The 23,021-nt window shown below is 38.6% G+C and overlaps 1 protein-coding gene across 4 annotated transcripts in view; it reads left to right on the top strand.

Annotated features, from left to right (window-relative positions):
- PTPRM (protein tyrosine phosphatase, receptor type M) overlaps positions 1–23,021 on the top strand; it is an 840,737-nt gene that overhangs the window by 549,367 nt on the left and 268,349 nt on the right. Inside the window, exon 14 of one of the 4 annotated variants that reach the window (XM_025365054.1) lies at positions 5,412–5,486. The exons of the other annotated variants lie outside the window; for them this stretch is intronic. Coding sequence (XP_025220839.1) covers positions 5,412–5,486 — 75 coding nt within the window. The remainder of the gene's footprint in view (positions 1–5,411; positions 5,487–23,021) is intronic. 4 annotated transcript variants of the gene reach the window in all.

The raw sequence follows: 23,021 nt of genomic DNA, 5'->3' as shown, positions 1-23,021 counted from the left end.
AAAACAGAGAAATGGAAGATCTAATAACTGTTGGTACCACAGAGTAAAGATGTTTAAAATGTAAAAGAGTTCAAACATCCTGAGTGTGTGTTGCCACATACTGCTCACACTGCTATGGCTTAATTGAGTTTTCAGATACAGAATTGCTTTCCTAAGCAACATTTTGAATGTACAAAGATTTCAGTGTTCTCCTGAAACAACTGTTGACAAGTATCTTTATAAAGAAAGTATGGAGGTGGATTTGTTTTCACTAAGAGCTAGCTTATAATTTAAAGTAAGGGTATGTCTCTTAAAAATATATTTCATACTATTTATAAATTTAATGTAGTGATTATTTTAATCATATTCCAAAGATATATTTTGACACTCATCATCTTAAATATTAACTTCATAAAAGTTAGACAGGAAGAAACCTAAGCTGTATTATTATATATCTCCCTATGTGTGGGGGATTGTCTATATTTTTATGCATCCTCTTCATTTATGCACCTAGATAAATTTCCTATAGGTACATGTTAACTATAGGCAAACTCATCACAGAATATTCTCTCTTGAGTTAAACGATAAAGACACCATACACCAGGGTATACGTGATGTTTATGTGTTACCTGCCCAATTCAAGGGATTGCTTTTAATTGTATAGTGGAGTGAATAGAGGAGCTTTTAAATATTTCTTAAAATCTGTGAAATTGTATTTTTCATTAACATTCACATTTTTATAGTTGAATTTTTAATGACCACTTGTCCAACTGTGTTTTAGTGATTAGTGTATGTGTTTCTTTAGCTTTTATATTCACCATAGTGGTCTCATGGCAACTAGTAGGGTGGAAACTCTTTGCAGCTAGTTTTAGAAGGCTTCACTGATGATCAATTCTGAACTGATAGGGTACACTAAAACTCCAAATGTCTTATTTGTAAGTTAGATTTCTTATATTTAATGAGGTCTATTCATTCTAATTGATGTAACAATTTAAGCCATGTACATTATCTTAATCTTCCATAAAATAAGATTTTTTCATAATATTATGGCACTGCATGTTTGTCCTTGGCAGTATACCCATTTGGGAGCTTTCCTGTTGTCCATTTAAAAATTATTTGAGTGCCTCCTTGATTTATAAAAGTGCTGGCTGGGAACGGTGGCTCACGCCTGTAATCCCAGCACTTTGGGAGGCTGAGGCAGGCAGATCACAATATCAGGAGATCGAGACCATCCTGGCTAACACAGTGAAACTCCGTCTCTACTAAAAATACAAAAAAAAAATTAGCCGGACGTGATAGCGGGCATCTGTAGTCCCAGCTACTTGGGAGGCTGAGACAGGAGAATGGTGTGAACCCGGGAGGCGGAGCTTGCAGCGAGCCAAGATCGCGCCACTGCACTCCAGCCTGGGCGACAGAGCGAGACTCCGTCTCGAAAAACAAAAAAACAAACAAAAAAAGTACTTTGGGGTTTTTTTGGGTTTTGATATATGGGGAGCAGTCATATATGTTAATTTGATCCTCTCCTTGCTGTTATTTGACTATTGTCTAGCTAAAGCTTGTACAACCCATGGCCTGTGGACCACATGCAGCCCAGGATGGCTTTGAATGCTTCCCAGCACAAATTTTTAAGTTTTCTTAAATCATTATGAGATTTGGCTGGGCATGGTGGCTCACGCCTATAATCCCAGCACTTTGGGAGACTGAAGAAGGAGGATCACCTGAGGTCAGGAGTTCGAGACCAGCCTGGCCAACGTGATGAAACCTCATCTTCACTAAAAATACAAAAATTAGCTGGGCACAGTGGCAGGTGCCTTTAATCCCAGCTACTTGGGAGGCTGAGGCAGGAGAATCACGTGAACCCAGAGGGCAGAGGTTGCAGTGAGCTGAGATTGCACCATTGCATTCCAAACTGGATGACAGAGTGACATTCCATCTCAAAAAAATATATAGAGATAGATAGATATAGATATATATGATTTATGCATGGGTTTTTTTTGTTTTGTTTTGTTTTTTTTAAGCTCATCGACTGTTGTTAGTGTATTTTACATGTGGCCCAAGAAACTTCTTCCAGTGTGGCCCAGGGAAGTCAAAAGATAAATAAATTTTAAAAAAATAAAAAAAATAAAAAAAAATAAAAAAAGATTGGACACCCCTGGTCTAGCCAGAAATCAAAACAAAGGCTTCATATAAACACATGCTAAATTATTTTCCAAAAGTATTAATCAGACTGTAAGCCTTAAACAAAAAGAAAACAAAGCATTTTTTCAATGTTATATTTTAAGGGAATTTTTCATGAAAAGATGATTCATTTCACTGTTTTTGTATGTTTAGTATTTTATTTAACTTAAAATTGTAATGGAACATAAATATGGCTTATTGGAAGACCTTGAGGAAACTTTGAAGGATTTCTATTGTCCTGATATAATTTCTATATTCAGAAATTTGAATGTTTCTTTTTTTAATCACTAAGGTTTTTGAGAAGTTTCTACAGACTGTTTTTCTGTTCACTGTTTTGTTCAATGAAATGCTATCCTTTGTAGGCCATAATGGTACAGAATGAAAGGGCGCTGATAAAAGAACTGAAAAGATTGTCTGTTGAGATGTAAAGCTAATTAAGATTCCTTTTAATTTCTTATATTCTCTACATGAGAAAATGAATTATATAGCAAGACCACTCATATATGCTAATCTGCTGTTATTTAGGCTTTGGATTTAGAAATAGGAACAGTAACATTCATCATTCAGCATTTTATAGAGAAAATGTACTTTTTTCATGATCTGAAATAATCTTGATAATGTACATCATGAGTATATTAAGGCCCCCTGAGAAGTTCCTAAACAGAAGAAACCTGAAAAACCCTATGCCTTCCAAATGTATTTGATCCAAATTCATTTTTTAAGGAACACTCAAGTCATGCAAAATGCAGTTAGGTAAATGCTGGCTCAGCAAGTTCCAGAAGATCCCACTGCACATAGCTGAAATGACCATTTAGAAGTCTGATCCACAGGGACCTTACGTTTATCAGCACCAGATATTGTCTTCAAAGTATAGGATTGGAATTTCTGTCTTTATTCCAATTCTGTACTTTGAAGACAATATCTGGAGCTGATAAATCCTGTATCTTTTTTCATTATAAAAGAGAGTATCACCAAACTTAGTGATAATTCTCTTTTATAATGCATCTTTATTGATATTTTAAGTTAGAGGTCAGCAAACTTTTTATGTTAAGGGCCAGATAATAAATATTTGAGGCCTTGTGGGCCATATGGTCTCTGTCACAACTACTCAGCTCTGCTCTTGCTGGGCAAGAGCAGCCATACGCAATACATAAACAAGCATGTGTTCCAATAAAACTTTATTTGCAAAAGCAGGTGGTGGGCCTGCTGACCCATTAGAAGATAATGTATAGCATAATGAAATTTTTTCCTCATAACTAAAAATAATAGTTACAAATAAACACTTTACAAAGCAGAACATAGAGATCATATAAAAATCCTTCCTGATATTTATAATATACTTTTTACATGGTAGACTTAGCTTCTGATTATAGTTTGAGTTCCTTTGTATTTGTGAATACCTGGCTGACTGACATAGCTATTTTCAAGTAACTTTTTGTTCATATTGTTTACCTTTTTGGATATTAGGTGCTCTGTTTCTCTTTTCCTTTTTTTTTCTTTCTTTCTTTTTTTTTTTTTTTTTTATTCTTGAGACAGTGTCTTCCTCTGTTGCTGAGGCTGGAGTGCAGTGGCACGATCTCAGCTCACTACTGCAACCTCTGCCTCCTGTATTCAGCAATCCTCCTGCCTCAGCCTCCCAAGTAGCTGGGAGTACAGGTGCAAGCCACCACACCAGACTAATTTTGTTTTTTTTTTTAGAGATGGGGTTTCGCCATGTTATTCATTTGATCTCGAACTCCTGAGCTCAAGCAATCCACCCACCTCAGCCTCCCAAAGTGCTGGGATTACTGGTGTGAACCACGGCACCTGGCCTGCTCTGTTTTTCTATAAAACAGTTTCATTTTTCTCAAAAGGAGAACAAGTCAGACTCTCCTACAGATAATGCAGAACTGCATAGGAGTATTGGTTGGAGCAACATTAGTCTATGACCAAACAAAAATGTTATGTGTATGAAACTTGGAATTGGTACCAACTTTGTAACAACCTTAGAAATAACATTTTACTGTGTACAGCTTATTATAACAGTATTCAAAACTGCGTAATATGCCATATTAAGAAAATTATCTCTGTAATGCATCAATGTACTGGGAGCTGCCTATTCTCTGACCAAACAGTTTGTTTGTTAATCTCACTTGACAAAACTAGAATATTTTCATTAATAATGTGTGAAAGACTGTTACACCATTTTTAACTCAGTTGCTGCAGTTGTCTAGTTGTAAGCAGCACTGCTTGCATGGTGCAGAGGGATATTTCAAAATATTATGCAGCAGCAGTTTTGGGTTTAATTGTCTGCAGATGGTAGATGATCTATTTTCCTTACTCGCTGCCACATTTCTAATAGTACCCAGGCTGTTCCATGTAAATTAGTAATCTTTCATGTAAGCCTGTCCTTAATTTTCCAATATTTTTTCTTTGCATCATTTTCCAGCTGTATCATGTTAGAATTGATGTTTTAATTTTCTATTTTTTTTTAAATATCTGTGTGTCATTAATGTTAACCACTTAAACACAACTGCTGAGCTGTGCAAGCAAACTAAGAAGGCAGCCTGGTCTGCTTCAAGACTCTTAATCATTTCTTTGTTCACATGTTAACCATGATAACTATAGCAAAGGCAATTTGTAGTTTCTATTCTTTTCCAACCAATACTTTGAGATGCATTTTTTTTCTCTTAAAGTGAAAAAATAAAGTTCCTAAATGGAAATCTGCATTAAATTTAGATATCAGAGAAATTTTTTCACCTAAAAACGTTTTTAGTGAAAGAGTATAATATTCTTCTTTACAAAGGTGATTTAGCAAGAAGAGAAAATATTGTGAGTTCATCAATAGAATGTTACAACAACCTAATACGTTCTAAAAGCCTAAAGTTTGGATCACCAGAATTAACAATGAATCTTTAAGCACCACACTCAATTTCAATTGGAAACACTACTCAGTCTTCAGGTTTATTTAGGACGAATGTTGTTGGTTTTGTTTTCCTTTTTTTCTTCTTCAGTTGATATATCCAAGATCTCAGCCAAAGCTTGCAACTGTGTCATAGTTAGAAATCCAACTGCCTTACTAGGGCTTGTTTAAGGGAAACGAATTCAGAATATTCAGCACCTTGCTATGTTTTCTTTTTTTTTTCTTTTTGTTATTGGTAGAACAAAGTTGCGACAATTTGATAGACTGATGGGGATTCTTCTTGCTAGCCTAGCTTCAGTCTGGCTTTTTTCTCCCTCATGCATGCTGACCTGGAAATCTTCCTTTGCCTTAGCTGCGATAATCGTGACTCAGCTTACAACACCTTACATTCGCATCGCCCCCGCTGCAGGCGACGGCCAACTAACAGGTCAGATGTTCGAGTACAGACGAGTCATCTTGCCCATTTCCCACTCATTTTTCTCAGCTTTGTTTCCCCTCTACATTTCCTCCTTTGCTTAAGGCCTGTTTACAATGTTTCAGACCCTTGGTACAGACCTTTGCTCGTATTAAATTAAGTGACATGCTTGGCCTCTTCTGTGTGCACATTTATATCCATGCATCAAGTACAACTCCACTGCATGTTTTCATTGTGTGTTTGGTCTGTTGGTATGTTTCTTTCTAGCCTAATGTTATATAGAAATGAAATTTGCTGGACTTGAAATAGCAATAACATCAAACAGGGTTTCCAACAAAATACATAAAGATATATTCCTAGTTTTCCAAATTAGTCTGAAATGGTATTGAGATTTAAGGGTACAAGAGGTTTATTTTTTACCTTGCCTGGTCTAGTTTGCACATACATTTAGCTATACACAATCTTGGATGCCAGTATTATTAAATGAAGCTCCCCAAAGGTGTTTAGGGTGACAATGTTCTAACAGCTTTGTGTGTACATACAGTAGTTGCAGAGCTGATTGCATTCCTTATAGATCCTTGTTGCAAAGCACAGTGTTTATATAAATCATGCAGAGGCATATCTGCAAGTCAGATGCTTTGAATAATTTAGGAAAGTTTAGAAAAATTGGCTTAGAGTCACGGAGTTGAACTGTGCTTCCTTAAACCAAGAGAAATGAGCTTGTTCACTCTTCCCGCTAAAGCCTTGTAGACGTCTCTATACATTCATATAGGAAAAGAGTGCAGTAAATTACTTCTAGTGAACTCCAGAAGACAAACTTTTTTGCTTCAACAAAAGCAAGTCATTGTCAAGATTTCTAACATAATTACATGGGCAGGACTCAAAATTCTGGTTTCAGAAGCACCTGCGTATAGTCTAGGCCTGATCAAAGCCAAGTAAGAGCAGAAACTACTTTCTATATGATTTTCACTCCAGCAATTGTTTTTTTGTGTGTGAAACTAGGCAATGTCCCCTAACATTTAAGAAAATGGTAAAGCTTAACTCATGGTAATAAATTACAAATGTTTAAGTTGTTCTGTGAACTTATTATTTTGGACAATAAAGAAAGCTAAGCCTCAGGAAAATTACAGACTGGTGTTATAAGGTAAAGAAATGTAAAATAATTCTATTTCCTTCTCCACTGGAATTCTGTACATATTTTCAGTTCTCTATTTCAGGGCCGAAAAGCTATCAATTTATTGACAGTTCTGTTTCCCTTGCCTTCAAGTTTCTTTTAGGAGTATTTGTTTTCCTGATTGAAGTTCTACTTGTTACAGACTCTTCCTTCTCCCAAGCTTCTGAAGTGTTCTTCCCACAAGTAAAAGTATTTGAGGGACAATGCCTTTCTTAAGTCCTCCCCACTAAAACCTTCACCTTTCAGGACTGGCCTGTGGTACTCTGTGTAGGATTAGGAGTCCATCTTGAAGGTTATTGGGATCTTTCAGCAACTCTAACCACCCATTGTCTGAGCCAGCACCAGACTCATCAGTACATTGTTAAAAATGGGTTGTTCCCACCTTCGTAAAACAAGTACTTATGAAATATAATTCAACAGTCCTTTTCCCAAGCTTTACCTATAATCCACTAAGTTCAAATGAAGCATGTTGTTTACTAGGAATGAAGTAAGCGAACCTTCTGAATATAGCTTTCACTCTAAAACTTGCCTGATTGAGAAGATACTTCATAAAGCAGCCCCCGTCGTAAGGCATTCAGACCCAGTGAGTGTCATTATTTTGGAGCTAGTCCAAAGGACACACACACAACTGCAATGTGTGGCTGCTATTCCTCTTAAGAGCTACAGGTGATCTACCTCATTTACTTTGGTTTATTAGGGATTAAAATGATGGAGTGTCAGAATAAGCCTCAAAAACCAGTAAAAAACTATTCTTGTTCTTTCTTCAGTATTTACTGCTGGTTTTAATGATGGTTAATCTTACCCAGATAAATTCACACTCAAATGATATTTCTTTTGCATTTTCCATTTGCATCACCCATCAACTTCGATAGAAGTAACACTGTCTTTTTTTAAGGGATTTATTCAGGAGTCATACCGCAAGCCTGAGACTTAATTCATTCGATCATTTATTTGACATTTATTGAGCACCTTATCTGTGCCAGGTATGAATCAACTAACTCTTTTCAGGAGTTTTACTTTGTATGGTTGCCTAGACACCTTGGCATCAAGTACATTTGCATTAGTAACCCCAAAACCTACATAAGTGCATAGTCAGATGAGTGAAAAATTAGTATCATACTTGTCATTCAGCAAACCTAAGAAAAGACAGTAGTTTTACAACTGATGGGAACCAAAGGACCTGTATTTCAAACCGTTTCTCACTGTGGCAAACAGCCTAGGAAATGGTCAGTGGGACAGCTCTGAACGGTTTCCATCTCTGACCCATTCAACCGCTGTGTTTAATAGATCAATCCTGGCCCTTCCAGAAGCCAATAGAAGATACAGGAGGTATACATTCTGAAGTGCCTTCAGCTCTTTTTTGTTCATTTTCTTCTAACTGTGCTGACATCTTGCCCCTAAAAATCCTATTTGATGCTGTACTTGCACTGGGAAGCTTTTGTGAGATCATGAGTCCTTCGCCTTGCTGTCCCTGTTGTACTGGTATGTGGTGCTTGCTGGTTAGGTTTCCCTTAGTGTAGGTGGGCCCTCCCCTACTTGTCTACCACCAATGAAAACAAGAACCTTGGTGATCTGACCCCAGCACCTAGGACTGTGCCAGGCATGATAGCTACTCAGGAGGCTGAGGCAGGAGAATTGCTTGAACCCGGGAGGCAGAGGTTACAGTGAGTTGAGATCAAGCTACTGCACTCCAGCCTGGGTGACAGAGTAAGACTCTGTCTCAAAAAAAAAAAAAAAAAAAAAAGCTCATAAATATTTCTTGACTGAGATCTTTGAGTGGCCCAGGTGTCAGGAGGGTTCCAAAGAAGGAGTTTGTGGAATGCGAGGACATTTCATGAGCAGTCCTGTCATTGCCCTGGGGAGTGTTGCTTAAACTTCTTGACCCCAATCAATGATAAGAAATACATCATCACCCAGTACTGTATACACACATATACATACATGTAAGTTTAACTGCAACGAAAACTTTTAGAACCATACTTCCAACACTACCCACTGCATACATAAGATATACCCTGATTTTTGTATTCTGTTCTACATTATTCTTTTTCATTTTAGAAAAAAAAATTCTGGTTGCTACCTTCTAAATTGATTTCATTTCCCATTAATGAGTTGTCACCCACAGTTTAAAAAAAAATGCTTTGCTAAGTTACTAACTAGATTTAGGAGATAGTAAAGAGGAGTGGAATGTCTGACTGGAATGAAGGTTCTGTCTACCTCAGAAATCCTGCTCTAAAGAGTACACACAGAGAAAGTTCTAGAAATTGGAAATGCCCCTAGTCTCTTTCTTTCCTTTATCTTGTGATTCACTGTTCATAATGCAGAAATGATTTGGGAAGCAAATAGAAAGCTATACATGCTAGGAATCTCTTTAAAACCTTTTTATTTTACACATATATCTAGGCTATTTATTTTAAATTAAGATATCTTTGTTTATGATTTAATAACCCAGCCAACCATGACATGCTGTGGAGAATGCTATATATATGTTTATTTTAAGTCAGTAGACCTTTCCATTGCAAATAAAACAAACCCTAGGTGTTTCAACTCACAAAAGCATGAAACAGCTTTCTCCTGTTCCCAGTGTAGCCCGCAGGCACCCAGGAAGTATTTTGAATTGTTTGCTGAATGACTGAATGAATAACAGTTGATGACCTGTCTTACTAAATTTATTCCTAGGTATTTTATAGCTTTCATTTATTATTGTGAGTAAATTTTGAGCAAATTTTGATTGAGGGAAGGAATATTTTGAAACTGGTTTATTTCATCTTCTTTTGACTGATTTTGTTACTTTCTGCAAGATTGCAAAATATGTCTCTTTTTTATATATATATATAAATTTAATAAGCTTTTCCATTGCAAATAAAACAAACCAATGGTTTTTCAACCCACTTACAAAAGCATAATTTCAGTCAGCCATTGCTTTTGGCAAGAGCCATTAAAAAGGTTGAATGTTAATTGATTTTCTAAGAGAATGGCCCAGCCACTCCTACCAACATTATCTGTTTTCCTCCTACTCCGCTGACTGTGTCTGTCCACTTCTCTACTTCCCACCCATCAGCCCGTACCTCACATCCTAAGTCCTCTTTATCTGCAGTAAACCATGGCAGAGCTAAATGTCTGTCCTTCTGTGGACCCAAGGTTCTCTATTTGTAAGATGAAGATATACCTGATCGGGTCTTAGCCACACTGAGTAGCAGGGAGGACAATGTATGGCTTGAAGATGGTGGGATTGTTTACTGAACATTAGCTTAGTCGGTAGCAGTAACAGCACATACAAAGGTTCTGTGGTGCGATGAAGCATAGGCAGATATGAAGAATTGCAGAAAGGTCATCATGGCTGGAGAGCAGAGAGCAAAAAGGATGTGTGGGGTGAGCAGTAAGATTGTATAGGCCAACTGTGACTGTGTACCTTACATTAAGGACTTCGGTCTTGATCCCAGGAGCAGTGGGAAGCAATTGAAGTGTTTTAGGAGGGGCAGAAAGGATCAGGTTTGCACTGTATACTGCAGCCACACTAGAAACATTGGAGAAGAGATGAAAAAGGTCAAAAGACCGAAAGTAAAACTAAGAAATGGAAAACTATCAACACACTGGAAAAAAAAAAAAAAACAGAGTAAGTTGATGTGAATAGAAGAGTTAAAAGCCAGGAAATTAATACAGTAAGTACTGGTCATGGAGAATGGACCAGCTGCAGTCAGCATGGAGGGGAGCACATGCTAGGGAACTTAGGGACAGGGTCAGCCATATCAAAGGAATGCTTAGAATCCCTTCCAGGGGCCATATTTTATGTATCTTCAAACTTTCCTCAGCCTGCCACTCAGTGCTTGGCACATGAACGACACTCAGAGTCCAGCTGTATTTTCTTTGATGGGATGAAGTTATTTGTAAAAGATAAAATTCCCTTGAAGAGTGAACTAATTTTCACACTGCTTTTTTAAAAAAATAAATAAATAAATAACATCCCTGCCACAGTGGCACTTCCAGCTGTGACTGCAGTCAGGGTGAATGGGGTTTCAGGAGGGGCAGCTGGACCAAGAGCTACACAGACCCCCCCCAGTTAGCCTCCCTTCAGACAGTGCATACAGTGTAGCTCTGACAGAAACCAAAGTTGCAGCTTTCTGTCACTGAAATATGTAGCTTTAGGGAGCTGTCCTGTGAGCACTATCCTCTAGTATACTAGAGAAGCAATCATTCATCCATTCATTCATCGTTTCCATCGATGAGCTTTCACCCCTCGGAGAGCCGGCCATACCTTGAGCTCTACATTAGAGAGGAGGAACATTCCTGGAAGTGTAGGGTACGCTCTTTGCTCCGCAGGAACTCATATTTAGGGCCTTTGTTAAGACCAACATAAACAGTTCAGTAAATGCTCCACTTGCATGAGCTTACCAACATCTTGAACTATTTGTAATAGTGGTGAGTGGGTAATAAACTAAGTTAACATATACTCAGTTGCACTTGAAAACATACTATCTGTATGATACTGGAGTCCTTTTCAGTGTCAGAAGCTTCAATTTAACCTTTTGAGAGAATTTTGGATAAAAATTAAGGGAAGAAAATGCCTCCTTTAGATTTCTTTATAAATAAAAAATGGCTAAACTCATTTAAGCAGATAACCAACTGATTGAAAGAAGTGGCTAACTTAATACTACCGTTTTCCAACTAACTAGGTATCTTACTTTTTGTCACATGCAGTATTCTGTAAATATAGATGATGAACAATTCACATGCACTGTTGTGGGCATTTCATATTAAATGACAGAGGGGGACATCAGTGCTATGTGTTTTGGCTACGGAAGTTAATACAGAGGGTTGGTGTGAGGAGAATTTGGTTAGATTTTCAGCATCTCTTTGAAGGGCTGCTTGAGGATTCTGAAATTTCCTTTCTGGCTACAAAGAATATAAAATGAGGGTAAAATTTTATTCTTTCTGCAATACCAGCTGACTGCATTTTAATGGGCTACAGTGTCACTGTTGATTTATTGCCCTTTTTGTTCTGTTATGTGTTATATTGGTCATTTTGCTGTGGCAGTTCCATCTATAAAACAGCATCGTTACAAGAAAATGGTGGGAGGATACAGGCGTACCGTGGGGGATGCCATTCCTTTTCTCTTGTCATTTTTTGGAATGAAATACTGAGTCAAATGTCAAGTATTTGATTTCAGAAATAATATATTTTAAAACCTGTATATTGCACTGAAATCGTATTATTTTCCATTTTTATTATGTAAACAAGAATTTCTCTGTAAAAGATTTTCAATGTATAAAAACAGTTTAATTTTTTGATACTGTTTTGTGGTTTTCCTTTCTATCAGCAGTGTGATAAAGGAAACCGAAGCAATATTTTATACTGTCTTTGTTTTCTTAAGGCATAGAGCTTTCTGGCTTGCACAGCATGTATTGAAATTTTATATTTTAGGAAACCTACCTTTTAATTTTGATGTTAATTTGGTGTATTATGCATATTCAGAAAGAATATTGAAAGGAAAGTTTTGAGCTCAAAATTAGCCAAGTGTTTGGTAAAAGATAGAAAATTCTGTAAAAAAGAAAATACTTTCAGTTTAAAAGACACTTGAAGATTTTTGCATGAAAGATTTTATATTGATAGTTAAATTGTTCTTGCCTTTTTGATAAGGAAACATATTATTTCAGTTTTTAAGTAAAACCAGTTCATTCTTGATATTAATAAAAATGAGAAAGGCCTGGATGTTTTTTAAGTACTTATCAAAGCTGAATGACAATGTCTGTGTCGCTAGTTCTTTCTCTTTACTCTGGTGACTAGCATGCAACTAGACACATAGTTGCTGTTCTCTGGCTGTACCGTCGATTGATACCAATTGTAATATTTTTATTTTCATCCTTTTATTTATTCTAAGAAATTATTACTACAATTTAAAATATAAGGAATCAAAATCCAGTCTGACAGGTTTAAGTCTGAAGATCCCAGTGACATCCGTAGGCAAACGGCTGCGTTGTACTGCTATGTGAGAACGTTGTGGTTGACTTTGGATTTAGGCTCTCTTGTACATAAATTAGATTACTATTATTATAAAATACCTAGTGTTTGTGAGAGTTCTTTGAAAATATTTATGGTTGTGGTCCAGTATATTAGATCCATTCAGAATGGAAAGGAAGTCAGAATTTCCTTCATCATCATAAGACAGCAGGACGTAGAGGAGGCAACAGATCAAGAAAGTATCAAGAATTGATTTAGAATAAATGATGCCCCTTTTTGAAGAAAGGATTCTTACTTTAAAGACTTTCACCAACCTTGTCAAAGAATCAAGGGAGAAGTGAGGCTGGCAAATGAAAAGAGAAAAAAAGCACAGTCCTTAGAGCAGTTGCGCCTCTTTTGCCCTTTCAGCAGTATCAGTGTTGAAACGTCTTCCTCCATGTCTCCAGTGGGCTGAGAGTGAGGCCCAAAGTCTTTTAAAAATTGACTTCTAAGATTCTATCACGTTAAAAATATCACCTGCCTCCCCAGTCTGCAACATGCATGTACTACTTTTCTACTTTTAGAATTGCTATTGTTGTTTTTAATGTGAAAGGATCTTGGATTTGGCTTTCCTTTCTGATTCTTTCTCAAGTCTTGGCTTTTCCAGCTTAGCTACCCTGTATTTTTGAAATAACCTCTGTCTGTCTGGGGAGGTTGTCCTTAGGAAAAGGGGAGGAGAGGTCGCTCTCCATGGTGGAACCGTTGAGTGAGAGCCCTTGTCCAGTTGCTGTCCCATCTCAAATGCTTCTTGTCTGGAAAGCCTGGGCTCCATGAAACCGCAAGGCCAAGCATGGTGCATCTTCTGGGAGCATCACTTTCCTTGATGATACATAACGCAAAAACATTTTTTGTCAAAAATTGATGTATTGTGGAATGAAATGCAATATTTGCATGCTTTATTAGAAAGATCAAAAGTCTTTTAAAAAAGATCAAAAGTCTTAATAAAAATGTCAAGCTTGCAGTGGGCCACTTAGGATAAAGTTGAACTTCCTGCTGGAATTTGTTCTCTCTCCTTCCCCTAATGGTACAGATGATGGGAAAGTCTACCTTAGGGGTAGACTCCAGATCATTTTCAAACACACATGGCCCACTTCCTTGGGCAGTTTTCTAATATGTTAGATAGGAATCTGGACTCAACAGTTCCCTAACTGTGATTTTAAAAGGGAAGTTCACACAGGAACTCTGGCACCCAATGCACAGACTTTAGAAAGTATTACACAGCAAGTAGTGGGTTCAAGTCCAGGCTTCTTCTTGGGGAAATCTCTTGATCTCTCAACATCTCAGCTTCCATATCTGTAAAAGAGGGAGAATACCATTTTTTTTACCTCAGAGTTAGCGGTGAGACGTGAAGTGCAAAAATGTACGTAGAGTAGAGAACAAAGCTGGCTCCAAGGGAAGGCAGTGGAAATAGCAATTGCTGGTGCTTCTTGTGTGACTTTGTTGTTGTTACTCTAATATAGGATTGTTTTATGGCCCATGAGGCTTTCAAGATGATTTGGTGATTAATCCAGGCCACTGCCAGTCCCAAGTTGACACTGTAGCTCTTTAGAGACATTCAAAATTGAACTTCTGAGAAAATGAATGGATTTCTTGATGGTATGTGGGGTTTTATTTACATGAACACCACGTGGATGCTGTGGTCTCCAGGAGCACCGAAGCAAGAGAGGGACATTATTATTCTATCACGTGTGAAGACCTGTAATGAGTCTCCCACTGATGATATTTTCAATTTACCTATCTTTGGAATATAAGCAGCATCAGCATGACGAGGCTGTTATCTTTCTGCTGGCAATGATAAAAATGCTGGTGTCGGTGATACTGATGAAAAAAGTTACTGCATTTTCAAATACAGCTATTTTATTTCAAGCAGTGATAGCCCAAAGCAGAGCATAACCTGTTTTGTACTTCCCTGTCACCCAGCACACTGTGTAGAACACCAGGCTCCCTTTCTTGGCCATTTGAGGTTCCTTTGTCCCTCGGTGTCCTTAGTTTAAATAAGGATACCTTTCTTTGTGTTTATCCTTCAACAACATCAGTTCTCAAGAGAGCATGAGGGGATGCACTTTAATAGAACTCTATTATATGGATTATAGATTATCTCATATAATAACCTTTTCAGACAGTAGGTATGAAAGTAGACAAATATAAAGCTATTTGTAAGGGAATGAGAAGTCTTACTTAGAAATAGGTCTTAGCCACGAATTTTCAACATGCTGTTTTCCTGTTTAGAGGAATAAGTAACTATCTCTGAGAAACAATGTTTGAAAATAAACTTGGCACCTGCCTAGGAGTTAATAAATGGCATCTGCTTAGCATATCGATCAGTATCTCTGATGAGCTTTTCCATTTAGTCCAGTAAATATCCAAGCAATGCATCACTTGAGCAGTGTAATTGATGTTCAGTTTAATATGTGTAATTTACGTATTGGTGTTGCTAATGATGCAGTAATTAATTGTGGCTTATTATTAATTTTAACATAGTTTATTCAAGTTGGAGATCTTGGTCAAAACACATACTGGCATACCAACTTTTGTCTGAGATTTTGTGTAGGTGTTGTCCTTACAGTGATTTAATTTGGTCTTTTTTACTCAGAATTTTATGAAATATCTCTTCATAGTAAACATGATAAACAAAAGTCTTTGTAATTGTACTACCAATTCAGTGGATTCTCCTTATATGTCTTTGAATAATTTCTTTAGATATTGCTATATGTCTATGTACAAAGGCACACACATGCACATAGGTAAAGACGACATCAAAGTGAGTTACATGTGTCTTTTAGCCAGTTTAGGTACTTAATAAAGGGAATGATTTATATTTGTGCCTTACTTCTATGAGTAACGAAGTCAGAAAATGCTCCCATGGTAGGATCATAGGACTACGATAGCCATTTTATTAAATAAAATTACTTTTAATAGTTTGAATCCTACTAGCATTATCTTATTAGACATTTCTCTGTTTTTTACTTTCTGAAGAACCCCAGACCATTATAATTAACATACAGCAGAAATTTTGGCTAGCTTAAAGACTTCTAAAACAAACTCCATATACAGTCATGACAAATGACCTATATCTATTTAATCATTACAAGTATTGAGTTTATACCACTTTATTCTTGACGGATACTCACTTCGTGTCTCTCTGATACGTACCCAGTTAACTTTCTAGTCATTGATGGATATATATTTCACAGCATTGAGTGCTGAAGATATAACGTTTTGCCACTAGTATTTATTTCCATGCTCTTACTTTCTGTTAGTCTCTTTTTATCATTGGTGAAAGTTTGGCCGCAAATTTTCTGGTAAGGATTTTGTCTTAGTCTGTTTTCTGCGACTATAACAAAATACCACAAATCGGGTCATTTATAAACAATAAAAGTTTATTTGACTCATGGTTCTGGAGGCTGGGAAGTCCAAGAGCATAGTGCTGGTATCTGGTAGGGTCATCTCATGACAGAAGGCAGAAGCAAGCAAGAGAGACAGAGAGGAGAAATCAGACCAAACTCATCCTTTTATCAGAAACCCACTCCACAATAATGACATTAATCCATTCACGAGAACTCTGACCTCATGACTTAATCACCTCTTAAGGGCTCCACCTCTTAATACTGACTGTTACAATGGCAACTAAATTTGCAACGTGAATTTTGGAGAGGACATTCAAACCACAGTAGACTTTCATCTGTTATCGCCATACTAAGAAAAACCCTTCTTTTCTTCTGACCATCTCTTGGCATCCTCAGTGGAGCTCATGTTCAGACCTCTTCCTTCTTTCTTAGCATGTTGTCTTGTTGCTCATGTAAGATCATCCAAAAGCAGCCAAAGATGCCTCTCTTCTTAATAAACCCCTCTGTAAACACTGGAAGTCTGTGGAGGAGAGACCATGAAATAAGATTTCTTGTTGTCTTTACTTTTCACTTCTACTTTTTCCTCCTTTTTGTTCCCCATCATGCCCATTGCCCAATGTCTGAGGACTTTAATCTAAATAGGAAAAAAAAAGAGTACAAATGAGAAAGACAGGAAAATTAAAGTGAGCTTTACCATGAGAGATCTTTGATTCCACAAACATGTTCTCACATACACTGTAGATACATGATAACATATGAGCCAGGTCATGTGAGGGCCACAAAGATGAGTAAGACTAATTTTGTCTCAAGGAATTTGTGTTTAGTGTATGACATAAAGATTTACCAAAATAACTGAACTCAAGTTTGAAAATAGTCAGTTCTGTGCAAGAGGGGAGAAGCAAGGTGTTCTAGGAGTTCAGCAGGGAGAGAATCCTTTTCTGCAAAGCAGTTAGGAGCAGTATTTAGAATGTGTGGCCTTTGAAGATGGATAGGATTTGAACCTACACAAATTGAGTAGGGAAAGCTCCTGTGCAGCAGGAGCAAAGGCCTTGGGAAGGGAAATACTGAGGGTATGGGGAAAGTGGGCATTTCCATTTGGTGTATTTCAGAAAGGAGGGTGGCATAATATTAGGAAAGGGGATTAGAGTTAGCTCATGGAAGGCCTTTTGAAATAATCATTTAGAAGCTCTTGGATTTGATTTTGTTTTTCTAAATGAAAGAGTGACTCGATTGGAGCTATTATTTAGGAAGAGTCATACGACTGCACTATGTCAAAGACACTGGCTAAGGTGTCAGCTTGGGAGTCAGGTATAAAAATCTAGAAGAGAAATAGGTGTCAGTGAGAATAAAGAAAAAAAGTATAGCAGTTTTAGACTTGTTAGAGATTGGGAAGGACAATAATAACTGATCTCTCTAGTGTCTGGTGACTATTCTTTAACCCAAGGGCGGAATAAACCTCCTTTGTAATTTATTCCAGTTTTATGGACTGAATACAACCAAAATTAATTTACTTGCTCTTTTGCTGAATACTGACTGCATTGTGCATAGACAGGGGAAAGCCTCTCTCAGCCTTTCTCTGTACGAACTTGAACTCCTGCTTTTATGTTTATATGTTCAAAAATATTTTTCTCCATCTATACACAGACCACTCATGGTTATTGTTCTCTTTACAAATGCTTCCTGTGTCTTTTACAATATTTGTTCGGTAAAGACTTGTCAGGTGTCCACCGTGTTCAAGAGACTGTTAATCACTACACAGCAAAGGTGGTAAGAAATGATCTTTCCTCTTGGGAAGCTCCTGTGGCAGGGCACCTGCTCGCCTTCTCCTGCAGTAGATAAATGACCCTAGTTCCTTTTCTCCTTCTTTGTGGTCCTTCTTTTCTGCCTTGTCTATCATTTGTGTTTCTTTCCTTTGATTCCTTCTCATCAGCCACATGATGACTAGTATGTCATGCTCTAGGATTATACACATGCCATTGCTCTTGTACATTTCAGAATTGTATTGATCATATTACCAGATCTTTCTTTTCTGCACTTTGGCCAGGAAGTCCTTTGTCCTCTTGTTTTTCTTTCAGGATTATTAGTTCCTGATTGCAGTGTTCTGTACTTTTCTTTTTCATTCTTTTGTTAGACTCTCCTCTTTTCAACTGACCAAGATCACTTTAAACTTGAGTCGTGTATTCCATAGCATGAGTAATAATCACTCGAGTTTTCTGGATTATATTGGGGGATGCTGTCGTGCAATGAAATAGGAGTAGGCTTCACAGTCAGACACCCTGGGTTCAGAGTGTAGCACCATTCCTTCTCTTTCACTGCCTTAGGACAAGCTGTTTATCTTGATGGCTTCTGTTTCTTCAGTTTCCTCATTTATAAAATGATATTAATTATACTTCATGGTATAATATTAAATAAACATTATATAAGGTACCTGGAATGTAAAGTAGGTCTTCAAAAAGATTAGCTTTCTTCCTTCCTATCTTATTTAGTAGCACCCAGGCAGTTGATCAATATACTTTAAATTCCTTTACAATTCAGAGTGTCTTCCAATCTCTACATATTGGGGCTAGTCGTGAATTAGGATTTGATTCCACCAGGTTTGCCTCTTCATTGTATAAAAGGATATTTTCAATCATGCAATCAATGATGGAAATTGGATCACTGAGAAAGTAACATAGTATTATATTAGGAGATGCTTTAAGAAGAACAACACCATTACATTTTTTTCGCATTTGCCATAGTCTGAAAAACTTCCCCACTCATAATTGGGAGCCATGGTTCCAGAGTTGGGTATTTCTTCGCGTTGTGTAGGGAATCCTCAAAGGTGTTACATAGATTCCTGGGTCCTACCTCAGACCTTTGATCCAGAATCCATGGGGAACCCAGCCATCTGCAGGTTTCAAAGCTCTCCAAATAATTCTTTGCCCAGCCTGAGTTTGAAACTTCCTATAATTGAAGACCTTCTGTTTTAGAATATATTAAACAGAACGCCACAATTAATATAAGCCATATTCATTAAAGCCCTTTATTATTGGAGGAAATATTGTGTGTTTACTAAATGAGAGTCTGGAGAGTACATGACTTCTACTCTCTCCTAAGACCCTGTGAGTCCTCATCGCAATTCTAAAAGGCCATCTTTTTGTTGTTGTTGTTGGAGACGGAGTCTTGCTCTGTCGCCCAGGCTGGAGTGCAGTGGCATGATCTCTGCTCACTGCAAGCTCCGCCTCCTGGGTTCACACCATTCTCCTGCCTCAGCCTCCCAAGTAGCTGGGACTACAGGTGCACATCACCATACCCGGCTAATTTAAAGGCCATCTTTTGTGTGTGTAGCTCTTAGGCCCTGGGAAAGCCATGTCACACATCTCGTGCAATTTGCTAGACTCTACATTTTTTGAGCCTCAGAAATATTGATACTTCTAGCAAGCATACAGAATAGACTAGGTATACTTACTTTTTGATGAGATGGCGAATGACAAATTTCAGACAGCGGGAAGAGCTCTAAGGGGTTTTTGCAAACAACTACTACTTTGTGCAGGAAGCTGTGTGATCCTTTCTCCCACGGGAAAAAATGTTAAGAGGTAAATATGAGGTCCAGACCACGACCTAAAATACAAATCTGGAAGAAATTTTGAGGGACAGTACGTTTCCATTTTAATGCCTTCAAAGTTTAGTTTCAAGCAAACGGTTGGAAACTTCCATTCTGAACTACATCATCCTCAAGAATCATCTGTTTCAGAAGCAGCCACCCCCACTTCCTTTCTTGATTATTCACTTTATGTGAAAGTTGCACAGTTGATAACTTATTATTGACAATTTCTTTCCCTATTTTATTACTTTATAATGATTTGAGAAATTCAAATGGAAAAAATAAAACTATTTCATCAAAATAGTAAGAGCAGTAATAATTCTCTTGGACTTTTAGTGTCCAGATAATAAGTGATAATGCTTTGATAGATCATCTCCTCAGGGTGTCAGCCACGTCAATAAACAAGAGCAGTAACTGTCATGAAATTAGAACAAAAATTTAAAAAAAGATTGATTTTTTTTTAGAGAAGGTATATATCAAACAATCCAGTATCTCAGTTTTATATGAAAAACTATGTTTCTGATTATTACTTGTACATTGTATATGCTGTTTACCCTACATTGGAAATTAGGGACAGAGGAAGAGTTATAAATTCAAAGGCATAATCAGGTTATAAAGAATATAGAAAATGTGACTGTAGATTATTCCAGGAACAGTGATTGACTTCGCATTCCCAGGAAGAAAAACAATGATATGTAATTTAAATGAAAAATCTATGAGGTGTTTTGCGATTATGTATAATGTGAAGAAGGAGCAGCTGAAAAAAAAAAAAAAAAACCTAAACAAGACTGCAAAGGATTTTAATTCTCTGGGCAGCAAGACCTGAATGAACTGTCTCATAATGATCTTTAAAACAAGGATGTTGCTGTTTTTAAGAAGAAGTATAGAAATTTACCTCTGCATAGATTCACACACAAAAGAAGGAAAATTAATTAAAATAGAGTCTCTATTCCATAAAAGTCATTAAAATGCTGGCACAAAGTGACTGAGTACTAAATTTAAATTTTAGATTATCTTTTGGGACCAGTGCTCTTTGAAACGCACTTGAAGAAACAATATTTTTACATATTTCCACTGCTTCCATTTTATTTTCTACTTTTAGCTCTTCTCCCTGTCTCATCTCTTTAAGGTTTTTCAACCTCCTCAGCTATTCTTTTCAGCAGTTCCCATTGTTACTGTCCTTAGCCCCGTTTTGCTTTCTTTCTCCCCCAAATACCAAGAGTGGCTTGGTGGTATTTGGTTTGCCACTGAAACCTTTTGCGTGTGGTGTGAATGGGGTAGTTTGTTGCTCAGGTTCAATTGAGACATTGAACCCAACACAAAGCCGCAGCAGGAGGCTGGCCATGTAGTCCCAGAGCCATTGTTGGTGTTGTCACCTGTACACAGCTGACTGTGCTTCTGTGAGTCTCTTGTATCCTGCTCATTCCCGCCACCCTTGCAGTTCAGGCAGGGGAGGCTCTGGGCCTGGGTGGGGCCGTAACCTTCCCATGGCTCCCCAACTTACTTCCCTTCCCTTCCTCAGTGAGCCTATGTATTGCTGCCACAATTGTTCTCAAGGTCCTGCCTTGTTATTTTCTGTGATTCCTTATTCATTAAATTTAGTCTGGGCTGTCCTACCCAGTAAGCAACACCCATCCCACCATAAAGCCTCAGTTCCCAACCCTTTTCCCAGCCACCCCCAGCCCCTGCCCCAGACCCTGCCCCAGACCCTGCCCTTGAAGCTAGTGTGTGACTCCAGAGGCCCCTTTGTTCTGGCTTATGAGGCACTCTTCCCATCCAGCATTGAAACTTTCCCAGTCCTTCCAGCCCATTCATTATTGCAGCCTCTGACAAGGAGCCCTCCCTCATCCCCTCCACTCTTCCCCAGCTGGGCTCTGTAGCTCACTTGCGACACTTAAGACTTCTTACTTTATTTACTGTGGTTGACTCCTTAAAGGAAGAGGCACATACTCAACTCTAATTCCCCTGCAGAACCTGGCTCCAGTACCTTGAGCACAAAGGGTACTAAATAAGGGGCTCTTAATTCAGAGGCTGAGGGAGCCAACATTAGCTACACATATGAAAAGGACACTGCTAGCCCACATTCACAGCTGCATCCCTTATATTTAGGGGGAACATCTGAGTGTCACAGGGATACTTCTGTATCTCTGATCTGAACACTGTTCACTCCCCTCCCCGATGTAAGTCTGAGTAGGGATCACCCCCTACCTTTTTTTTTCTTCCTCCTCTTCCCCTTCCTCATCCAGCTAGGAGGAGTGAAGAGACGGCCCAGGGCTCTGTGTGCTGTTGGATACAGCCACAGCCCCACTTCCCACCCTCACTGTTAGCTCGAGGCCATTAGGATTGCTCTCACTGGCCCACTTTCCCCTTAGCCCCCTTCCCAGTCTGTCCAACCTTATCTTCTGTGTCCTTGGAACTCCTGGTGGGCTACCAGCAGATCCCATCCATGCCCAGCCTGGGACATCCCTCCCTTCCCTCTTCTAGGCAACTTCAACACTTTTTGGCCTCACATTTCTTACACTTCCATTCTGGCCCCCAGTCTCCCCTCATCTTCTTGCTTCCTTTCTCCCTGGGAAAATGAAGCCATCAAAAGAGACCGTTCAAATGCTCTACTCCCAGACCAGCACATCTGCTCCCCCCAGAGCCTGTGCGCTGCTGCGTGCGTGACTTTCCGCTGTTCCTCTGGGTGAAACATCAGCCCTCCTGGTTCTGCACGCTGGTCCCACCTCCCGCCTCTGGAAGGGCTTCCCTCCAGCAGGTAGCTCCTTTCCCTTCCGCGTCATCAGCTTCCCCCCACTATGGTATCATTAGCATTTGCATTCAGAGATGCTGTCATTTCTTCCATCTTAAGAAAAAAAAGACTGTCTCGTAATCCCTTTCTTCCTCTCTGGCTGCTCCGTGTGGATGCTCCCTTTGTCTGTATTGGCCTGGACGTCTTCCTCCTCCTAGCTGAGTTCCATCCTCCTTGACCTGCCCTTGTTTCCCTTGTTCACTGCCTAAGTGTTCCCCAGCCGACTCATGACTGTAATCACCATCTTTTTGATGACAACCTCAAATTTATGTTCTATACCCGGGTCTCTCCCCTGTATATCCGTCCAACTGCCTACTTGCTATCTCTTTTGGATGTCTAATATCTCAAACCTCATCGGTCCAAAACTAAATTCTTGGTCTTCCCACCCACCCCTCCAAATCTGCTCCCCTCGCAGTCTCGCCCTGTCAGTAGTGGCTGCTTCTCTCCAGTGACTCCTGCCAGAAACCTGGTTGTTATCCTAACACACTCAACATCCAGTTTACTGGCAAAACTGATGGCTGGACCATCACGGTATGTCTCCAGTTTGACGGCATCTTGCCACCTGCACTGCTGCCTTCTCACTCCAAACCATGAGTGTCTTCCCTGCATCTTTGTAATAGCCTCATAACTGAAGTCTCTGTCTCCACCGTGGCC

This window comes from Theropithecus gelada, chromosome 18 (assembly GCF_003255815.1).
Source record: "Theropithecus gelada isolate Dixy chromosome 18, Tgel_1.0, whole genome shotgun sequence".
Taxonomy (NCBI): domain Eukaryota; kingdom Metazoa; phylum Chordata; class Mammalia; order Primates; family Cercopithecidae; genus Theropithecus; species Theropithecus gelada.
Note: the sequence above shows the minus strand (reverse complement) of the source record. Positions and strands in the feature narration are given on the sequence as shown.